The sequence below is a fragment of the Tenrec ecaudatus genome, chromosome 5 (genome assembly GCF_050624435.1).
Source record: "Tenrec ecaudatus isolate mTenEca1 chromosome 5, mTenEca1.hap1, whole genome shotgun sequence".
Classification (NCBI taxonomy): domain Eukaryota; kingdom Metazoa; phylum Chordata; class Mammalia; order Afrosoricida; family Tenrecidae; genus Tenrec; species Tenrec ecaudatus.
The window spans coordinates 166,231,837-166,253,979 of record NC_134534.1 but is presented as its reverse complement, the minus strand read 5'-3'; the positions used below and the strand labels follow the sequence as shown (position 1 = coordinate 166,253,979).

The 22,143-nt window shown below is 38.2% G+C and overlaps 1 protein-coding gene across 15 annotated transcripts in view; it reads right to left on the bottom strand.

Annotated features, from left to right (window-relative positions):
• KMT2C (lysine methyltransferase 2C) overlaps window positions 1–22,143 on the bottom strand; it is a 327,314-nt gene that overhangs the window by 62,939 nt on the left and 242,232 nt on the right. For all 15 annotated transcript variants that reach the window (XM_075550191.1, XM_075550199.1, XM_075550194.1 and 12 more), the window contains 7 exons: window positions 21,977–22,009; window positions 21,757–21,876; window positions 7,343–7,475; window positions 6,526–6,740; window positions 4,825–4,898; window positions 2,523–2,705; window positions 312–2,186 (listed from right to left, as the gene is read on the bottom strand). In XM_075550191.1, coding sequence (XP_075406306.1) covers window positions 312–2,186; window positions 2,523–2,705; window positions 4,825–4,898; window positions 6,526–6,740; window positions 7,343–7,475; window positions 21,757–21,876; window positions 21,977–22,009 — 2,633 coding nt within the window. The remainder of the gene's footprint in view (window positions 1–311; window positions 2,187–2,522; window positions 2,706–4,824; window positions 4,899–6,525; window positions 6,741–7,342; window positions 7,476–21,756; window positions 21,877–21,976; window positions 22,010–22,143) is intronic.

Genomic DNA, 22,143 nt, shown 5'->3' with positions numbered 1-22,143 from the left:
GTGGGTGAAGGGAGACACTGGACAATGTAAGATATGACAAAATAATAATTTATAAATTATAAAGGGTTCATGAGGGAGAGGGGAGCAGGGAGGGGGGAAATGAGGAGCTGGTGCTAGGGGCTTAAGTGGAGAGCAAATGTTTTGAGAATGATGACAACAATGAATGTACAAATGTGCTTTACACAATTAATGTATGCATGGATTGTGATGAGTTATGAGTTCCTAATAAAATGATTTAAAAAAACCCAAAACAACAACAAAAGAAATGAATAGCTTTCTCTGAATAATGCTTAGAAGAATCTAACAATTACCTGTCGCAATTTCTCTGTATCTGCTTGAGTCATATTGGTGGTATTCTGCACATCAGTTACTCCTGAAGTTGGTACAGGTCCAGGAATTTGAGAGATGGTAGAAAATGGCTGACCTTGAGAATTCAGTGGAGAGCTTGAAGATCCACTAAAGTTCCCCTCTGAACCAGGTCTTTGATGATCAGTGACATCATGAACAGCCTGACTTGTTCCGAAAGAGTCTGATTGAGATCTTGGAGTCACTGGAGAGTGATCATATGGATCATGGGCAACAGGTGGAGAAACATGGCTAAATGTGTCTGAAGGACCAGGTCCAAGAGGCCTGGGTGTTTGAGAACATGAATCAGGTGGTCTTACCAAAGGGGCAGACAAAGCTGGTCCTCTATTTTGTGCAGCCTGTAGGAAAAGATCCTGATTTGGCATGAGGACTGGTCTTATCATTGAGGACCTAGTGAAACCCTCTGAAATCCTTGGCCTTGGTGCTGCTGGTGATTGAGAATAAGGAGCAGGAATTCTAGGTCTTGGTGTTCCAGGAGGATGAGCATATGGATCAGAATGCCTCTGAATAGTTGCAGATGTAGCAAACAGGTCTGTCTGTGTAGACGGCCTAGGGGTTGGTGGCTGCTGACTATATGGATCAACAGTAGTGGGCCGGGGAGTTCCAGGAGGTTGAGAATAAGGGTCTGGATTGGACCGACCTGTTCCTGAAGGTTGTGAGTAAGAATCTACAACAGGTCGTGGAGTTCCTGGGGGTTGGGAATATGGGTCCTGAGATATTGTCCTTGATCCAGACTGGGGAAAAGCCCTTGAAGGATGGGCAAAAGAGTCATTCATTGCTGGATGTGGAGTGAGGGGAGGCTGGCTATATGGATCACTGGATTGACTATGGGAATAACTATCTATGGGTCTTGGTGTCAAAGCAGGTCGTTCATAAGGGTCGATAGATATTCGCCTTGGTGCCTGTGGCACTGATCCATAAGGATCTTGGGAGGATGGAGGCGGCTGCATTGGAGTCTTAAAAGGTCCAGGACCACTTTCAATAGATATAGGTGTCAACAAAGGCCGTGCAGGGATCCGTTGTCTCTGAAACACATCTGCCCTAGGAGATGGTTTTGTAAAGGGATCACTGGTCCCAGATGTTAGAGAACTTTTTGCAGCTTGCTCTGAAACTACGGGAGATCTGGGTAGTACCAATGGTTTGGGAAACTGATCTGTCACCATAGGTCTAGGTGTGTCTGGAGGCTTTGCATAGGGGTCACTATTTGTTGTGGAGGAAGAACACAAATCTCTCACTGGTGAAGGCCTATTTGTAGCTGTTTCACTTATCTGAATGGGCCTAGAGGCTGTTGATAATGGTGCACAGTTTTCCCCTGGTGCAACCGAATTTCTTCTGGGAAAACTATGGCCTCCGGCAGGTGGTCTAGGAGTACCAACCATTTTGGCATAAGGATCCATTGGAGATGGTGATCTGGAGTTAGAAGATCCAGGTGAAAAGATCTGTGGAGACGATGACTGAGAACTCTGAGACTGAGAATGGTTCTCCTGAATGGGAATACGAGATGGAGTTGGCGGAGGAGGTGGAGCTTGTGGTTTTACAAACACGTCATCCAAAGATGAAGAAGTAGGAGTACTCGGTAATTGTTTTGTAAACAAGTCTTTATGGAATGACTGTGCAGGAGACATATTTCCATTGCCAGGCTGAGGTGTCAAGGGACTCTGGATCCCACTACTTGGTGTCTCTGAGCCAGACTGTGTTAGTAGGTGTTGAGAACCAAACTGCTGCTGCTGCTGCTGCTGTTGCTGCTGTTCATTCTTCACCTGCTCAAGTTTCTGCGTGGCTTCAATTTTGGCTTGCTGCTTACTTTTCTGACGCATTTGCTGAGGAAACAATAAATGTAATTAAAACACGTTAAGGAAGAAAATATCCTGAAAAAATAACAACAGAACCAAAAAATTAATTTATCAGCTTACTTTCTTAGATTCATATTTATAAAGAAACGCTATTATTCATCACACTATGGACAGTATTCCATTGTTCACAATATGTTAATAAATATCTGGAATCAAACTAAAATTGAGAAAGGCTACAAGTCTCTTTATGATCAACTTTTCTTGCACTACCAAGAGCTATACTCTTAAACTGAAAAAGAAGCTCGCTATTAAAAAAAGCAAAAATGTTATTTACAAAAGAAAATTATTTTAAAAACCTCATACCTGTCTAAATTTCCATTCTTGTTCATGTTCTGATTCTCTTTGTTTTAGTGGATCTTTAAAAAGATCCGAATCAATACGTGAGCTGGGATCAATGCCATCTTGCTGCTGTTGTCTTTTCACGGAGTCGTTTGACATCTGCACTTTATTAATGCGTAACGCAGCTCTATTATCTCTGGCCTTTTGCTTAGGGGGAAAAGAGAAAATATTATCCTCCCTCATAGAGCATTAGTCAGTGCTAATAAATTAAAATACACAGCAAATCTGATCACAGAAAATAAAAATTTGGTTAATAATTTGAGATATTTTCCTTAGATCTAACAGGCTTTTCTATGGAAAGCATCTAGATGCACCTTTTTCACAGAGTATGCTACCTGTCAGTGGAGGGCACGTTTTTATCTATGTCTGTGAAATAGGTTGAGCGATAACAGGTTCAACCTATATTTTTTATCATAATTTCCTGAACAGACACTTAAAATAGAAGCATTCATAAGTTTCACACCTATCCCTTAAGTCTAAAGTCTTACTTAATGTAAACCTTACCAGAAACATAATTTTAGAAACATTAAAAATAACCTTACTAAAGTAAAGGTAGAATAAAACAAAGCATATCAACTTATAAAGAAAAAAATGTGCTGTATCCACTTAAAGGAACCCTGGTGAAACAGTGGGTTAGGCATTAGGTTGCAAACCACAGGTTCGCAGTTCAAAACCACTATCTGCTCCTATAAAAATACATAGTCTCAGAAACTCTAAGTAGTAGTTCAGGTTCACAATGAATTGCGATTGATGGCAGTGAGTTATATCATTGTGAATATATGCACTGAAAATCAAGTTAGAAAATAACTGCACATGCTTTTAAAAACAATCATGAAAATTTAACATGCTTTAAAGAGAAAGCAAGATTTGAGTCCAATTGAAAAATCATAATTTGGCACTTTGGGAGAAAACAATCCACCACCTGAACTGTGAATCTTTTAAAATGCCCTGATGATTCTTAGCAAAGGTCATGTTTCAACAACTGCCAAGAGTCTCAATAGGTCTTTTCTTGAGGCAAAAATAATCTTTTTTGGATCTAGTAAAAAAAAAGAAAAAAGCTTATTATGCAAGAAACTGACACACACTAATTCCCTTCACCTTTAGTATCCTTTTGAAAATAATTTTGAAGTGAAATGAATCAAACGTGAACCTAAAATGTAATTTTTCAGTCCTTAATATCTTTATTCTGCTAACTAGTTTAAAGAATGTCACACTTGAAGAAAGCTGATGGTGCCCAGTTGTCAAAATATATAGAATCTGGGGTTCCATAGGCTGGAAGATAAACAAGGGGCCATCAAACTGAGAAACAACAAAGCCCACATGGAAAATGCACACCAGCCTATGAGATGACAAGGAATCGAAGGGATCAGGTATCAGGCATCAAAGACCCCCCCAAAAAATCATAGCATTGTGAATGAGGGGGATTGAAGAGTGGGGACCCAGGGCCCATCTGGGGGAAATTGGACATCCCCTTGCAGAAGAGCTGTGGGGATGTGACGAGCCAGGAAGAGTTCAGAATGCAGTGTAGCAAGGCTGAAACATACAATTTTCCTCTAGTTCTTAAATGCTTCCTCCCCCCCTCTTCACTATCATGATCCCAATCTACCTCACCTATCCGGTTGGACTGGAGGAGGTACACTGGCACAGACAAGAACTGGAAATACAGGGAATTCAGGACAGATGAACCCCTCAGGATCAGTGGTGAGAGTGGCGATATCAGGAGGGTGGAGGGAGGATGAGGGAGAATAGGGGAACAGATGACAAGGTCTACATATAACCCTCCTTTCCCCCTGGAGGACGGACAGCGGAGAACTGGGGGAGGGAGACGTGGGATGGTGTAAGACATGATAAAATAATAAATATTTATAAATTATCAAGGATTCAGGGGGAATGGGGAGTGGGGAGGGTGGGGAAAATGAGATGACACCAAGGGCTCAAGTAGAAAGCAGGTGTTTTGAGAATGATGATGGCAACATATGTATGAATGTGCTGGACACAAATGATGTATGTGCGGATTGTAAAAAGAGTTATATGAGCCCCTAATAAAATGATTTAAAAACAAAAAGAATGACACACTCTATAATTATGGTGTGATGACTTAGGAAATCACTATAAAAGAAGTTTGCTAGTTGCTCAAATAATGACAGATTTTCTGCAATGAAAATATTTTTATTATCTGTAATAAAAATGGATTTTTATTGCTAAAATAAAATATCGTTCAGGTATTTTGTTTAGAAATATAAACATAGAGAAGTTTTTTAAATACCACATATGGTGCTCTTTCCTGTGAGCTTGCTTTTCTCCATAATTTAGCAATCTGCTTTACTCTGGTAGTCCAGTCTGTAACAAAGAACACAGTGTACACAATTGTAGAACCAAAGCACAAATATGCAATGATAGAAAAGATTGCTGATGAACATCTGACAGTTATCTTATTCACGCCATTGTTTTCATAAATTAGTATCTTTACAACACAAAACTCCTGGCATGTAGTAATTCAAAAGCTATTTTCTGAATAAAGTATTGCCTTATTAATCAGGCTTGTAGAGTTATAAAAATGTTAATTTCAAGAGACTAAACAGTCAAAATAAATCTAAACTATAATAAATTAATTACCTGAGTTCTGTAAGACATTATCAGAAAATGCTAAAATTATAAAATATCTAAATAAACAAAATATGCCCCAAAGATAGTAAACATTTGTGCACGAGCACGTGGAAAAGTCAGGAATTTAAGACATTTGTATGAAGTTTTTTATCATGACAGTACAAAAAGTGCTAAGGATACATGTAAAAGAGATTTATTCCATCTTTTAAAAGAGGTTTCCCAAAAGTCAGTGCCAAGGAACATCAGCTGAGAGAACACAGCCACAGCACTTCATGAAGTTCTAGGTCATTATTTTGCTCTGCTGCATCTATACGCTCAATCTACACTGACACAAAGTGATTGAAAATAACCAATACATGCATGGAACAACAACCGAAGGAGGCCTGGCGGCATAGTGGATTCAGCATTGGGTTACTCATTCCAAGGTCAGCCATTAGAAGCAAGGTGCTTCGAGGAAGGAAGAGGAAGATTTTCTTATCCCTTAAAGATTTACAGCTCCAGAAATCTACAGAAGGCAATGCTACTCTTTATGAGTTGGAATCAATTTGATGGTAGTGAGAAAAAAATAGCAAATATAAATGGGATAAGTATACATATAGCTGAAGAATGTGAATACTGCTTTAATAGACATTCTGACACTAAACCTCTGATTCCGTCTGTTAACTATCATTTATTTCTTTATATAAGAAATAAATGACCACAGGGATACCATACTAAAAAAGTACCCATAAAGCACACATTATTCATACAAAATTCACTTCTAGATATGATGTAATTCATGTAATGGGGCTTAAGTGAAAAATTCTGGTTATTCTTGAACTAAAATTATTAAAACAATATGTAGTTATGGAAGATTTCATTAATGCAAATATTTCAATCTCTGGCTAATCATAATTTTCCATTAATACCCATCTGAATTTTCAAAGGTAATGGTAATCAATTGAAAAAAGATGACGAGACAAGAAGGGAAGACAGCACTGGGTTAGTTTTAATGTCAACACTATTTAGAACTGACTCAAATTTGGCCTAATTAATTCTTTTGATTAAATGATACTTCATATTCTAGTGATTTAGGGGTAGAACTAATTTATATAACACAATTCTGACTTTCATGTGTTTATAAGCATAGCTAGAAGTTGGAAAACTGATCCAAAAGAAATTTAAATTACTTTTTGAAAATAATTAACAGGTGTAGGGTCTAGGGCTAAGAAAATGCAAGGTGTTTCTAGACAAGGAAATCTCCAAATTATGCAACACTAAATGAAAATGAGTGATAAGATGGCTTTATGTTGCAGTAAAAAAAATAGTGTCATTATGTGTAAGAGAAAATTGATACAACAGTAGAACATCCATGACTTACCAGGGAATTCTTCCTTTAAGTTAGGGAAATTAATATTTGTGTAGAGAACTGGTGCGACTGTTGCCATTTCTCCCAAAGCCTCTTCTTTTTCCCATTTAAGGGTACTTCTCTGGGTATTTGACATGGCATCGTTTTCTCCTTCCATAGCGGGTGCCGATGGTGTCCAAGAGCTATTAGGATCACTCACCATTGGATTAAATGCTGCATTTTTCTCCCTGGCAAATAATAAAGAACTTAGCTTTACACTCATAAAATCATCTCATTCAACGGGACTTTTAAAAAGTGTGAGAACATAGAAGACAATGAAATTGTCCACAAACTTTTAGAAGCTCTCTCGTAGGCATGCAGAAGCTGGGCAATGAATAAAGAAGGTTTAAGGCTTAAGAATTGATGCTGTTGAATTATGGTGTTGTTCTATTAACTATATACCATGAAATGCCAGAAAAATGAACAACTCTGTCTTGGAAGAAGTATAGCTGAATGCTCCTTACAAACAAGGATGGCCAGCATTGGCCTTATATTCTATGGACTTATTATCAAGAAGGACCAACCAGTTCTTGGAAAATGACATCATGCTTAATGAAAGCAGAGCATCAGCTTAAAAAAAAAAAAGGATAACCCAAATAGATCAACTATTTGGATGGCACAGTCCCCAACAGCATTTTATTCTGTTGTAGAGGGTCACGACGAGTTACAACTGACCTCTGGCACCTTAAAGCAATAATGTGGACAATAATTTAAACAGACTAACTTATTTAGCAGTATAATAAAACTAGCATAATTTAAATTTTTATAGAAGATAAAGGCTTTTAAATACCTGGCATCAGTATAAGGGTGCTGTGCTATAGCAGAGAAAGTTCCCAGTGCACTTCCAGGAGGCAATGAATTATGTGGGAGATGAGGACTAGGTCCAATAAGGCCATTCAGGAGTGGTATCCGTGAAAAAACATCTTAAGGAAGAAAAACATTATTTGGGTAACATAGTTACACAATATTCATACAATTTTGAAACAAGTGGTTTTTAACTGGTTTATAAATATAAACTTGTAACACTACTGAAAAATTGAATTATTTTAAAACTATACTGTAAAATATTACTTAGAGTGACTTTTGATTGTAAAATGTTGATCTTTATCACTAAGTTTGGGGACTCCCGATAACATAGTAATTAAGTGCTCAACTACTAAGCCCAAAACCACTGGTTCAAACTCACCATCTACTGCACTGAAGACAGATGGTAGTCTGCTTCCATAAAATTTACAGCCTTGAAAAACCCCACGGGGACAGTCCAACTGTCTTATAGGAATGCTATGAGTCATAACTGATTTGATGGCAAAGGGCTTATAGCTGTTAAGTACTATCATACTGGTGTACTGAAGATAGTGTGATTTGCAATCCAAAGCAGAAATCCAATTTCTGAAAATGAAGGTATTCTGCTATTTGGATTAACTAAAATAATGTACGGTTAGCATTTGGCAGAGTGCAGCCATACAGAAACTACCTGTGGGTCATGACCCCTTTGGGGGTTGGACGACCCTTTCACAGGGATCGACTAATTCCTAACAGTAGCAAAATTAGTTACAAAATAGCAATAAAATAATTTTGTGGTTGGGGGGGGGGGTCACAACATGAGGAACTGTATTAAAGGGTTGCGGCATTAGGAAAGTTGAGAACCACTGACTTAATAGAAGCAAGTTCTACCAAAAGAATGAATCATAACAAATGCTATTAAGTCTTGTAAGTGAATTATCTTTCCTTTTCATCTAAAATTTTTATTTAAAAATTTTTAAAATTATATTTCACTATTTGTGTGAATACAAAAAACCAGTTGTGATAATTAAAAATTTTCGAATAGTTTTATTTAAATCTGTTTTTTCAGGGCTCTTACAATGCTCAGTACAATCCATACATCAATTGTATCAGGCATATTTGTACTTGTGGCCATCATTCTCTTTAGACAGTTACTTTCGATTGAGCCCTTGGTATCAGCTCCTCTTTATCCCCCCCTCCATCCCTATCCTCATGACCCCTTGATAAGATTATAAGTTATTTTCATGTCTCACACCAACCACTGTCTCCCTTCCTTCATGGTTTCCATTATTCTTTCCTTGGAGGGGTGTGTGTGGTTGTGTCATTTTGATGGGTTCCCCTCCTTGCCCCCACCCCCTTTGCCCTTTCTATCTGGTATCTCTCTTCCCATTCCTGCTCCTGGGTTGCATGTGTTGTCAGCTCTCTTATCTATGGCCGTGTACATGCTCTGGCCTAATCCAAAGTGAGAGGCAATACTGGGGTCATGGTGGTGGGGGTGAGAAAGCCTCAAGGAACCAGAGGAATACTGTGTGTTTCATTGGTGCTTCACTGCATCCTGGTTGACTCATGCCTGCCCTGTGACCCGTGTGTGTGTGTGGGGGGGGGGGGGGTGTTCCTTTGCCTACAGATGAGCTTTGGGTCTCTGCTCTGATCCCTCTCACGCTTAACCATATGGTTTTCGATTTTTTTTTATTGTTAAGGGTCTTCTGATACTTGTTACTTGGTCCCAATGACACCTCATGATTGTACAGGCTGGTGTGCTTCTTCCATGTGGGCTTGCTGTTTCTCTGCTGGATGGCTGCTTGTTTCACTTAAAGCCTAAAAGACCCCAGATGCTGTATCTTTTAATAGGCGAGCACCATCTGCCTTCTTCATCACATTTGCTTATGCACCCATTTTGTCTTCAGCGATTGTGTTGGGAGGGTGAGCACCTCAGACTACCAATTCCTTAGAACGTGTTCTTTTGTTGAGGGAGGGTATGAGCAGAGGCCCAAAGTCTATCGACTCCCTCAGAGTATTGCCATATAAATATATGTACATAGGCTAATACCTCTATTTTTATGGATTAATGCTAATATAGTTTTAAACCAGCAGCATTTCAAATATTATTAACAATTACATGATGATTATTAAAAATATATCTTTTTTGATTTTAGTTTTTTGGATACAATGCATTTTTATTTGAAGGTAGCCTTTCTAGTCTTGAATTTATAATTCTTTCAAGACAACTGGTTGGCCAGCAGCCTGCTCTGTGATTGATTTATTTTATGTACCTTGCAGGGATTCATTATTTGCATGCATAAAAGGGCCAATTCTCACAGAAGGTGAGGGAAACCTAGTTACCATTAAAGAAGAACCTGGAAGCAGATGTCTTTTGGATGCTGTTCCTGTCTTGAGAACCTCCTACAACTAAAAGATAAAACTTTTAACATGAGAAATGGCGAGAGATGATACAAAACAGGCCCAGTAGCACAAGGTGCAGGAACCGGGAGAGAACAGTGCAACCTGGCTGAAATGGGCCTCCCACACCATGAAGCTATGCAGCTGCTGGCCTGTAAGGGGAGACAGCCAAGAGCCTTGCTCGTAGAGTGTCTCTTGGATGCTGGAGCAAAAAGAGCTGCAATACTTGTCTGCCTACTGGCAGCAGAGAAGATGAGAGTTCTCTTGGCTGGAAACTGACCTGATTGACACACTGTATTCCTATTGCCAGAGTTGTATCTTGTTACTTCCAAAATGAACCTGATCTCACGTTGTACCTTTACTTCCCTATTAAGCCAGATAATTTGTAAGTACAGTCTTTGAGTAGTGTGTGTTCACTGCAACAAATTATTGAACCAAGCAGACAAATATACACTGTGGGGAGAACAACTGGTGCAAGAAATGTGGCATATATTGCCTTCACTTCACAGGAACCAGCTTTGTGCTGGTCTTGATTCTCATCTTTCTCATGAATGTAGAGGGCTTCTCATGTGTACTAAATTACAGTTTATATTTCATTACTTTTTGTCGGCCTTGAAATGCATTTTAAGTTTATTCTAGCTTATTTGCATGTTTCAAGAACATCAGGTAAACAATAAAGCTACCTGTTTCCAAATAATTCTTCTAAATCTATAGTTTAATCCTAATTTTGATCTTCCACTTATCTCTATTTGGAAACAAGTCAACTGTAGGATCAGTTTTCCAGCATACTTTTTTGGTGTGTTTATTCTCAAAAAGCCCTCCTAATAGGATGAAATATAAAGATATATTCTAAAGTGAAAAAATACATGAATTCTGTTCTAACACTATTTACAATATTATGACAGAGTTATACCCCATATTTACCAGTTAAGTCTATCAACAAACATGTTTTAGAACTGGATAATATTTGGGATATAAGGGCTGTGAGAATTGTTAACTTGATTAATTTGCCAGGCCATGGGATAGAGGACATTACAACTCTAAGGTAAACAAGGGCATAACTAGGACCAGTGGTTGTGTGAGGAAAGAAAGGCCAATCAACAGTAAGTTTCCAAGATTTTGTCTCTAGAGCTATGAGAGCTACCTGATTTTGGGGAGTCAGCCTATAAAATGACAAAGCTGGGCACCGAAATCTTAGGTTTATTAAATCAAGTTTATTACAAAGATTAAGGTAGAAAACTCTATCAATTTTTCAATTACAGTGAAAAGTTGGCTCAATGAAAGAATCTGAAATTTTACTGAAAAACATACAGTAGCTGGATGCAATCAAACAATGGGGAATTAAAAGCATAAAAATTGGTAAATGGTAAAATTCTCTGTATTTGCAGATATGATTCTACATGTAAAAAGCCCAAAAGACTCAACAAGTTGTTGGAATTGAAAGATTCAGCAATGTGGCAGGGCACTAGATTAACATATAAAAATGTGTCAGATTCTTATATACTAATAAGAAAGAGAGGTTTGAAAAAGAAATTAAGAAAATAATACCATTTATAAAATCAAATTTACTGTCCTGGCATCATTGCTGACTCATAGACCCCTATGGGTTTCTGGTAATGGGAAGAGAAAGCCTGGTCTTTCTCCTACAGAGCTGCTAAGTGGTTTGAAACTGGCAACCATGCTGATCGCAATACAATGTGTAAGCACACTGCCACCAAGGCTGCTTTTATAACCGCCACCCCCAAAAGGAGACACTTAGGAATAATCCTAACCAAAGGAACAAAACTAACCAAAGAAAACTTCAAAATATTACTATAAGAAACTAAAAAAATTCTACAAAAGTGCAAGACTATACCATGTCCATGAGTAGGACTAGTCAACATATTGCCATCGAATGGATTCTGCTTCACTGCAAGCCTTTAAGACAGGGTACAAGTGTCCCTGTGGGTTTCTGAAGCTGCAATTTTTTATGGGAGTAGAAAACCTCAGCTTTCCCCTTAGGAGAAGCTAGTGGTTTCAAACTGCTGACCTTGTGCATAGCAGCCCAAAGTAATAAAATGCAATCCCATTCCAGATGTCAACATCATTCTTTAAAGAGATGGAAAAACTTATCACTAATTTTATATGGGAAAGAAAGAGACCCAGGATAAACAAAGCATGACTAAAGAACTAAAAAAATGAAGAGCTCTCACCTTCTGTTCTCCAAGTCTACTAGACAGTCACAGAAATCAAAGCATTCTGGTACGGGTACCAATGATAGACACACAGACCAAAAGAACAGAATTGAGAACCCAGCGTAAATCTATCCATTTATAGACAATTGATTTTACCGAAACACCTTAAAATGGAAAGAGATGGTCTCTTTAACAAATGGTGTTGGTCAAACTGGGTCTCCAACTGCAGAATAAACAGGACCATACTTCACTCCACATACAAAACAGATGGATTAAAGGCTTACATAAAAAGAGAACCCATGCACTGCGAAAAAGGTTTTGGCAATGGCATATCGGAGAGGCACTAATCTATAAAATCTACAGAAAACTTCAACAGGTCAACAACAACAAAAAATATAAACAACCCAATTAGAAATGGGCAGAGGACTTGAATGGCAAGTTCATCAAACACAACATTCAGGCAGCTAACAAACATAGGTAGAAGTGTTTGCAATACTCAGTCATTAAGGAGACACAAATGAAAACAATGAGGGTATCTCAGCACTGACAGCAGCGTGAAAGTCAACAACAACAAAGAAAATAGTCAACAAATGCTGGCAAGGGTGCAGAGAGACTGAACAACTGCCACATGCTGCGGGTAGGACTGTGAAGTGACATAACCACTACGGAGAGCGGTGTAGTGCTTCCTCAAAAATGAATAACTAAGAGCCGCAACAGTAATAATGCACATACACGGTCACTGACGCCTTATTCAAAGTAACAAGATGGGAGGAACCTGAATGCTCATTGGTGGAACAAAGGCTAAGTAAAGTTTGGTACACACATAATGGACTAAGTAATATGAAAGAACAATGAATGTATAAAAAATTTTATGACAAAGAATGAAGACAACATATATACACACATGCCTGACGCACTCAATGTATGGATTGTAACAAGAGTCGTAAGAGTCCCCAATAAAATGATCTAGTAATAAAAAAACTTTATGACAGATGAAATGGAGACATTATGCCAAGTGAAATTAGTCAAACACTAATTGTATGACACAAACATTGTATGAGACCACTATTAATTTTTTTTAAATCAATTATTTTCATACTAAAAAAAAACAGGCTTCGAGGAAAAGGGAACCACAGGCTCCAGGGGTAGCCCAGTGTTACTTGGGTGAAGACAAGGACAAGATACAAGAAAATGGAAGCAGAGCAAGACAATGGGAAGTGATGAACTGTTGAACATAAAACATCTGATCAGCTCTGGCAAACCTTCACCTAGTTCACAATACAAAGCTGTTTGTTTTTTTAAGTGCAAATCAATTCCTTTATATGGCATTTGTCTTGTTTCTTTGGAAAATAACCTAAAAGGTTATCCCATCCCGCCCGAGTCCTTTGCCATAGTTCTTTGGAGAAACAACTTGGGGACTTGGGGAACCTCACAGGGCACGTTCTACACTACAGGGGCTGTTATTTTTGAACAGGGAAGAGCCGATCTTTACATGTTTCTGTAAAACATCAGTGACTGAATCTCAAGGTTGAGGAATGGTTGAACTCTGGTCTAATAAAGAAGATTCCATATTGTAACTAATTTAGACAGGGTTATATAAAAGAATGAAATACAGAGCCTGCCTTTCAAAGCCACCTGCTTGACAGAAACCAGGAGGGGGCAGTGTGTCCCCTAAGATATAGAAGCCAAGTGCTTAAAACCTTCCCAGATCTAGTTAAAGAAACAAAAACCCAGAACTGTAGCTGTAAGCGCTTTCAGGTAAAAGCTGGACCAGGTAGCTGAAAAAAGCTGCAGGTGAGAGAGCTACGCTAGTCCGCAGTTGAGAAACCAATGGCAAATGGCTGGGGAAATGGTGGTAAATGAGACCCATTGCTTAAACAGCGGCAGCCAAAAGAGCTAAGAGCTGCTTGCTTGGCAATCATTTGGGCCAGTGAATGGTTGATAGGCCAATGGAAGGTGGTCTGAGTGCAGGTAGAGCGCTGAAAGAATAGAGCAGGCATTGAGAGAGCTGAGCAACCTGCTTTAGTGACTTTGAACTCGGCTAGGTAGCAGCTGAGAGCCTGATGTCAGAGACATCTGTCCAGCAGAGGAGAGTGGTGACCCCACCTGGCAGCAAAGGCAGAAACACAGCCAAGCTGAACTTGATTGTGGCAGAGGACACGAACACCAGCTGAGAAGGGTATGAGAGGTGTTCCAGCAGGGAACTGTCAACTTCATGCACCTTTTTGCTCTATCTTGGTTGGAAGTTGTCTCCACTGAAGGAGGGAGGGATGTACCTTGCTTTTGTACTTCCTGATATTGTCCTATTAATCCCAAGTGAATCCTGAACCTGAATTGTAGCTTAACTTTTTGTGCTTATCCTAACTTTTAACCCTCATGAATTCAGGCAATTCATTGTGCTACAAGATATTTTGTGTCAGTCATGAAATCTTGCTGAAAACATAAGGGAAGCAAGCAGCAGTACTTTATTTTATCTACATGTAAACCACTTGTTAGTCTACTAAAAACCAAGGGACACTTAGTGGTTAAATTGGTAGAAACTCAAATATTTTAAATTATGTACATTAAGAATTTTTTCTTATTTGGATAAAAGATAATAACATAAAACAATGATAACAGAATACACAAACGATTCTATGCTCATTCCAATTGTCAAAACTATATGCCATATTAGACTCCAAATCCTTTCTGTAGGAAATTGTCCTACCTGCAACAATGAATGACACACAATTCCCTATCTACTTCTAAAAATTTTAATTTGAGGCCATTAGATTTCAGCACTCTCTAGAATACTGGTTCTCAACCTGTGGGTCACGACCCCTTTGGAAGGGGGTGGGGGGTCGAGAGACCATTTCACAGTGGTTGCCTGATTCTTAACAGTAGCAAAATTACAGTTATGAAGTAGCAATGAAAGTAAGTTTATGGTTGGGGGAGTCACTACAACATGAGGGTCACAGCAATAAGAAGGTTGAGAACCACTGCTCTATAAAGAAACTAACACTTATTTATCTTGCAGCTAGTTACAGGTAGTTGAGAAAATCATACAAAATAATCAAATTTCCACAAATATTAGGAATTTTAATAGACAACAGAAAAGAAACTGATTTGTTTTGGGAAGACATTTACTGAGCAGATATGGTGTATCGGTACACAACAATGAACAAGACAGAGGTGGCTCTATTATTCATAAAATGTATACTCTAACAGGAAGACCATATGACTAAAGTAGGTCATATTTGTGCCACATGCTACAAACAAAATGCATAGAGTGGGTGTGGTGATTGATAAATCTGAAGCAATGACATTGAAATTGAGAGCAGATCAATGATCAATGAATAGTCATGAAACAGGGGAAATTAGTATGTGGGAAGGACAAGAGAAAGTGAGCTGAAACAAACAGTTTAAAAGGGAAGGCACTGTTACAACCTCGCTTACCCTCAGTTAATATATCAATTAGCATTCGTAGCAACCCAATAGGACAAAGTAGAATTGTCCCTACTGGTTTCTGAGATTATAAATCTTTCCAGCAGCAGAAAGTTTCATCTTTCTTCCATGGAGAATCTGGTGGTTTCAAACTGCACACCCTGGTTAGCAGCCCAATGCACAGCCCACCAGACCCACAGGGCTCCTTTAAATCCCCCCAACTGCTAATAAATCAGCAATAGAATTCTAGTTCTGGAGGTAGAAATGTGACGGACAATTCAGGAAATCAGTATGTTTTTATGATCACAAAAGATCATTATAAATTTGATTACTAAAAAACCAAACTCACTGCTAGCAAGTCGACTCAGGGCAACCCTACAGACCTTACACGACAGAACAAAACTGCTCTTGTGAGTTTCCGAAACTGTCAATGTGTAAGGGATTAGAAAGCCTCATCTTTCTTCCATGGGATGACTAAAGGATTAAACTAGCTTGTTGTATAATACATACAAGTTTATGGCTTCAACAAGTTTAAGGAAGAATAACTCAAAGATAAGCACATTTCTAGTAACTTTTCGTACCTACGTACATCAAACCAAACCTACCCCGCTGTTACTGAGCCTGTTGTGACCCCTGGACATCCCATGTGTGTCGGAGCAGAAGTATATGCTCCATAAGGTTTTCTTTCTTTTTGTTTTAAAAAATTGTTAGTATTCACAGTAGACCCTAGATCAATTCAACAATTTCTACATGTACAATTCAGTGATAATGATTACATTAATAGATTTGTGTAACCATCCTCATCCTTTTCTTAGAAATTCTTCCTCCATTAATAAACTCAAAATAAATGCATTGTGATCCAGTGAATTCTGAATCATAGCAGCCCTCTAAAAGGTTTTCAAGGCTGTAAATCTTTATGTGAGTAGAGATTGTATTCATTAGAGAAATTGCTAGATTTGATATGCTGACTTTGTTGCTAGCACCCAAAGAAAACCAGCTACATCACCACAGGTAGTGTAAACTCACACCTCCTAAATCTTGTGATTTCTCAAGTTGCTGTCATCTATTTAATCTCATAGATAGACCTTAATAAAGCAAATGCAAAAGACAATTCTTAAAATAAAAAGTTAAACTATTGATTGGCTTTAAGAATGACTTCAGAAGATACTCTGGCTTAGCTTAAGTATTAAAGATGACTTTGGTATTAGCTCTAGGAGCTCATCCAGCCTCCATGGTTCTAAAAAGTCTAGAATATAACAGAATTTGAAATTCTGTACCTTCTCCCTTTTTATCATAATTTTTCTTTAAGATCTCTTATTATTAAGTTCATCATTGGTACCAGGCACCAAAGAGTTCTTCTGGACTTGTGGCAGAGGAGCAATGTTTTTCATGGAGGCAATTACCCACAAATCCAACTTGCCCTTTCTGTATCAGACTTTTCTTCTTCCTTGGTTGCTTCAGGTGAAGAGAGATCAGTGGTTCTACCTTGAATGGTTACTTGCAATCTTTTAAGACCATAGGCATTATACAACCAAGTAGAAGGTCGAAAAGAAGCCCTACACATGGTAACTGGGCTATCCCATGAAACCATGGCCCCAAATCTCCAGACCATAGCATGAATATGTGGTGCTACATATGCAGTCTAAGCCGAGAGTTCACCCTTCTCCATTGTTGTAAATATATAAATATATATATTTATACATATATATAAAACATTTGTGAATTCAATTTTTATAGTACTTATATTAATTGGCTATAGCCAAACCTATCAAGTTGCTAAATCAGAATTGACAGAAAAGCAACTGGTTTGGAAATTATGTTGAGAAAATAACATATTTTGAGGAATTATGATGAGAAAATAACTTCCTCATAGAGTTTCCAAGGCCGAATGAAGCAGACTGTACATCTTCCTTGGTGGAAATGGCTGGAGGGTTTGAACTGCTAACCTTTTGGTTAGCAGGCAAGTGGTTTAAACACTGTTGCCACCAGGGGTCCATATCAGCCGTACAGTCCTCCCCTAATCAATCCAAAATTCCCAACACTGTAATCAGAAATGGTATATCATAAGCAGTACAACTCATCATTTTCTTTCCTGCTACAGCACTCCAGATAACTGCTAATACACTTTGGTTTCTATTGTAAGCATACAATAATCAGGGTGAAGGAAGATACTGTGAGGAGCAAAGGAAGATACTAAGAGGAGCATGAAGTTGAATGAACAAAGGTAAATACAATTGTATACAATGATACCCTGCAATAATAGTAATTATCAAATAAATCTCAACTCTCAATAGCTAACAACCAAACTTCAAATTACTAGCCAACTCAATAATCTGAGGAATTAGACAGAGGAACAAATTCCAAGCCAACCAAAAGAAAGGAAGCAAGAGGTCCGGAGAGAAATTAAATACAACATATAAAATCAAAACTGCCATCAAAACCAGAATTTTTATTTTGCTGCAATAATGACAAACTTGCAATAACTGTAATAACAATAACCTATAAGTGACTATACATAGAAGCTGAAGCTGAAAAGGGGCCTATACACACGAACACATATAGGCTTGAAAAGATATTTCTACGTATGTATTTACATGTGCTAAGAGGTCCTGGAGGAAATTATTACACTTTGGATTGCTAATCACAGATCAGCAGTTTGAAACCCTTCCCAGTCCCACAAAGAGTTACAGTCTTAGGAACCCACAGGGGTGGTTCTACTCTATCCCATTGCAGGGATGAGGCCGAATTGACTTGATGGCAGTAAGGATTTTTTCCCTATGTTTTAATAAGTCCTGCTGGTACTGTTGACTAAGTGTTGAACTTCTAGCCATAGGCTGTGGTCCAAATCTACCACCAGCTCCAAGGAACAAAGATGAAGGCTATCCACTCCCACAAAGACATAAAGCCTCAGGGTCACAATAAATTGGAATCAACCTAATGGCAGTACTGCAAATTTAACCATGAATATAAGAGAAAGCTAGGGGTAAAATTATGAAAACTTCTTAGCTATAACCAAACACTGAGAGAATTAGTCTATGCGTTTTGGGACTCAGAGTTATAGTATCAGAGGACATGAAGATCAACTGCTAATACACAGTTCACAAGACAATGTTCTATATCTATACCCTAGTTTGTTGAGCAGTGACTAGGTTCTTCAAGGCTTGTGAGCAACCATCTAAGGGTCAATAAAATTGGTCTCAATTCTGCTCTAAATGTTGGTAGAATTCCATAATGAAGGCATTTAGTCTAAAGCTATTTCTATTACGTTTTTCAAATCACTAATTCAATCTCTTCACTTGTTACGTGTTTGTTGAAACTTTCCCTTTTGTGTACTTCTCTAAGAATTTGTTCATCTCATCTGGTTTGTTGCCATAGGGTTTTTCATAATATTGTTATACTTCTATTTCAAATCAGGTCAGTTGTAATTTACACATGCACACACACACTTCTATTTCAATTAGGTCAGCTGTAATTTGCACGCACACGCACACACGCACACAGTTATTCCTTCTTCATATATTTTCTCCTCTGTCTGTGTAAGTAAGGGTTTACCGATATTTCCAGAGAACCACAGCTTCTGGTTTTGTTCTGTTTCTGTTTGAATAGTTTCTGTTCTTTCCTTTCTTTTAGTAGGTCTTAGATTAGTTTGTCCTTCCATCTTTAATTCCTGGTGTTGTATTAATCCTTCTGTTACCCATGTAGTGGTGGTGGTGTTGGGTGCCACTGTCGGTTCTGACTTACAGTGACTCTATGTACAACAGAATGAAACCATCTGGTCCTGTGCCATCTTCACAATTGTTCTTATGTTTGAGCCCATTGTTGTAGCCAACATCAATCCATCTTGCCCAGGGTTTTCCTCTCTCTATCCACCAAACATGATGTCCTTCTCTAGGGATCGGTCTCTCCTGACAACATGTCTAAAGTAGTCTCTCCAGATTTGCCTTTCAGTGCTGTACTTCTTCTAAGACAGATTTGTTTGCTCTTTTGGCAGTGCAGGGTACCTTCAATACTCATTATGATCCTCCTCCATTCGCCTTTCCTTTTTTGTATGATTTTCTGGGTATTTTCTTTTTGGTGACCATAGATATTACCATATATACACAAGTATAAGTTGACCCAAATATCAGCTGAGGCACCTAATTTTACCAAATGGCATAAAAAATGTGCTGAAAAACTCAGCTTATACATGAGTATATACGGTACATTTAACAGCTTCCCAAATGAAAGCACATCAGCCTGTGTGATCACCAGGTGTTGCTGGGAGAAGGTATCAGGCATAAGACTCAAACAATCATATTGATACGAATGAGGGGGGTAGGAGTGAAGACCCAAAGTTCATCGTAAACTATTGGACATCCCCTCACAAAAGGTTCACAAGAAAAGGAAGAGCCAGCCAGGGTAAAATATAATACCAACGAAACACAAAATTACTCAACCTTCCTAATGCCGTGATCCTTTAATGTAGTTTCTCATGTTGTGGTGACCCTCACCCATAAAATTATTTTTGTTGCTACTTCTTAAGTATAATTTTGCTACTGTTATGAATTGGACGACGCGGTGAGTCATTCGACCCCCAAGGGGGTCATGAACCACAGGTTGAGAACCGTTGCTCTAGTTCTTTAATGCTTCCTCCCCACCCCCAACCCCCGACTCTCATGACCCCAGTTCTACCTTATAAATCCGGCTAGAACAGACCGTGCACCCAGGTACAGGTAAGAGCTCTGGACACACAAATCCAGGGCAGATAAACCCCTCAGGAACAATAAATGGGAGTAATGATACCATGAAAGTTGGGGGAAGATGGGAGAGAGGGGGGAACTGATCACAATGATTGACTTATTTCCGTATCCCCTCACGAGGAGGATGAATAACAAAATTGTGGTTGAAAGGAGACAGTGGAAGGTATAAGAAAATAATAATAATTGATAATTTACCGGGAGTCCACGAGGTTGAGAGTGGAGGGAAGGAGGGGGGAAAGAGGAGCTGATACCAAGGGCTCAAGCAGAAAGAAAATGTTTTAGAAACAATGATGGCAACATATGTACAAATGTGTTTGATGCAAATGATGTATAGATTGTTACAAGAGCTCTAAGAATGCCCAATAAAATGATTTATTAATAACAAAGGAAGTTCCTTAAAGGAAAAAATTTGAAAATAATTTATAATTTACCAAGGGTTCACAAGGATGGAAGGATGGGAAAAAGGAGGAGCTGATACTAAGGGCTCAAGCAGAAATGAAACGCTTTTAAAATGATGGCACCATATGTACAAATGTGTCTGACACATGGATGTATGTACGGATTGTGATGAGAGCTGTAAGAGCCCCCCAAAAAATTTATGAGAAAAATGCATAAATGTGTGATTCTTCTTTTTTTGTTGATCTATTGGAAGTTTTGTAGTATTTTGTTTAATTTCAATGTTATATATATTCCAGGTATTTTTTTTATTTTATTAATTTTTAGTTTCACTCTATTGTGGGCAGAAAAATACTTGATATGATTTCAATCATTTACAATGTATCAAGACTTTCTTATGACTTCACACGTGGTTTATTTTGGAGAATGGTCCATGTGGCTTGGAGTAGAATCTGCACTGTGCTATTAGTTTTAGCTCAAGTGTATTAGACTAGTTGCTCTACAGTGTCCTTCCCCCACCCCTACCCCACACTTTCAACTGTTTGTTTCTTTGGGTCTAAGGTGTATCTCTTGTAAACAACACAGATTTGGACATTTTGGTCTTTTATTATCTATTCTGAAATTCTGCTCTATGGTTGATGCATTTAGTCCACTTACATATACAGTAATTATTTATAACTTGTTTGTTATTTCTTTTTTGTATCCTTTACTACTGATTGCACTGTTTATTTTTATTCTCTGATTTGGCTTCATTCTCCTTTCCTCTTCTGTGCGATTTTTGAGGTATTGTGCTTTTGGTTACCATACACATTATAATTTAACAGCTTATAGTTGTAACTAATATTTTCAGGAAAAGTTTGCTAACTTTCTGAGTTTTTTAATTTTTATTTAACTATTTTTAAGGGGCGGGGGAGAGAGGCATTTCTGGGTGGACTAAATTGTCAAATTTTCAAGTAAAAGCCAAATACTTAACAATTTGAAACACCTAAGACATATGCACACAATGCTGTAATTAGTTGCTATGAAGTCAGTTCTGACTCCTGGTGATCATGTATACAGACCAGAACTGCTCTCTAGGGTTTCCAGGTTGTGATCTTTGTGAAGTATGCCTAGATCACCAAGCTTATGTTCTGAGAAGCCTTTGGTGGAGGGTTTGCATCGACTTTGTGGCTAGAAGTCAATCAAGTACTTAACTGTTTGTGCCATCCAGTGACTCCTGTACATATGAAATTAATTATATATCAAAATATGTGGAGTAATACTTGTAAAACATTTTCTAGCTAACATACCCTGATTATGCATTGGCAACAGCTGTGATGGGGGTGGAGGCTGTGGTAATGGAGTTTGCTGAGTGGCTGCAGGACTAAGTACAGCAGTGAACAAGTCTTCCACATCCTTTCCTCCAAGTTCTAATGGACAAAATAACAATATTAAGAATATTGAAAGGCTATTAAGGCCACAGTATAGAGAATGCTGTTTTCATTTACTAAAACTTAAGAATGAACATACCTGGAATTTTATATAACTTCCCAAGTATTGCTCCTAGGGTAAAATAAATAGAAATATTAACAACTACCATTTAAACAATATATAAAAATCAGCATATAATTAATATAGAAATTATAAGAAAATATGATAAATTATAAATGAGCATGCAGAAATCTTTGAAAATCATA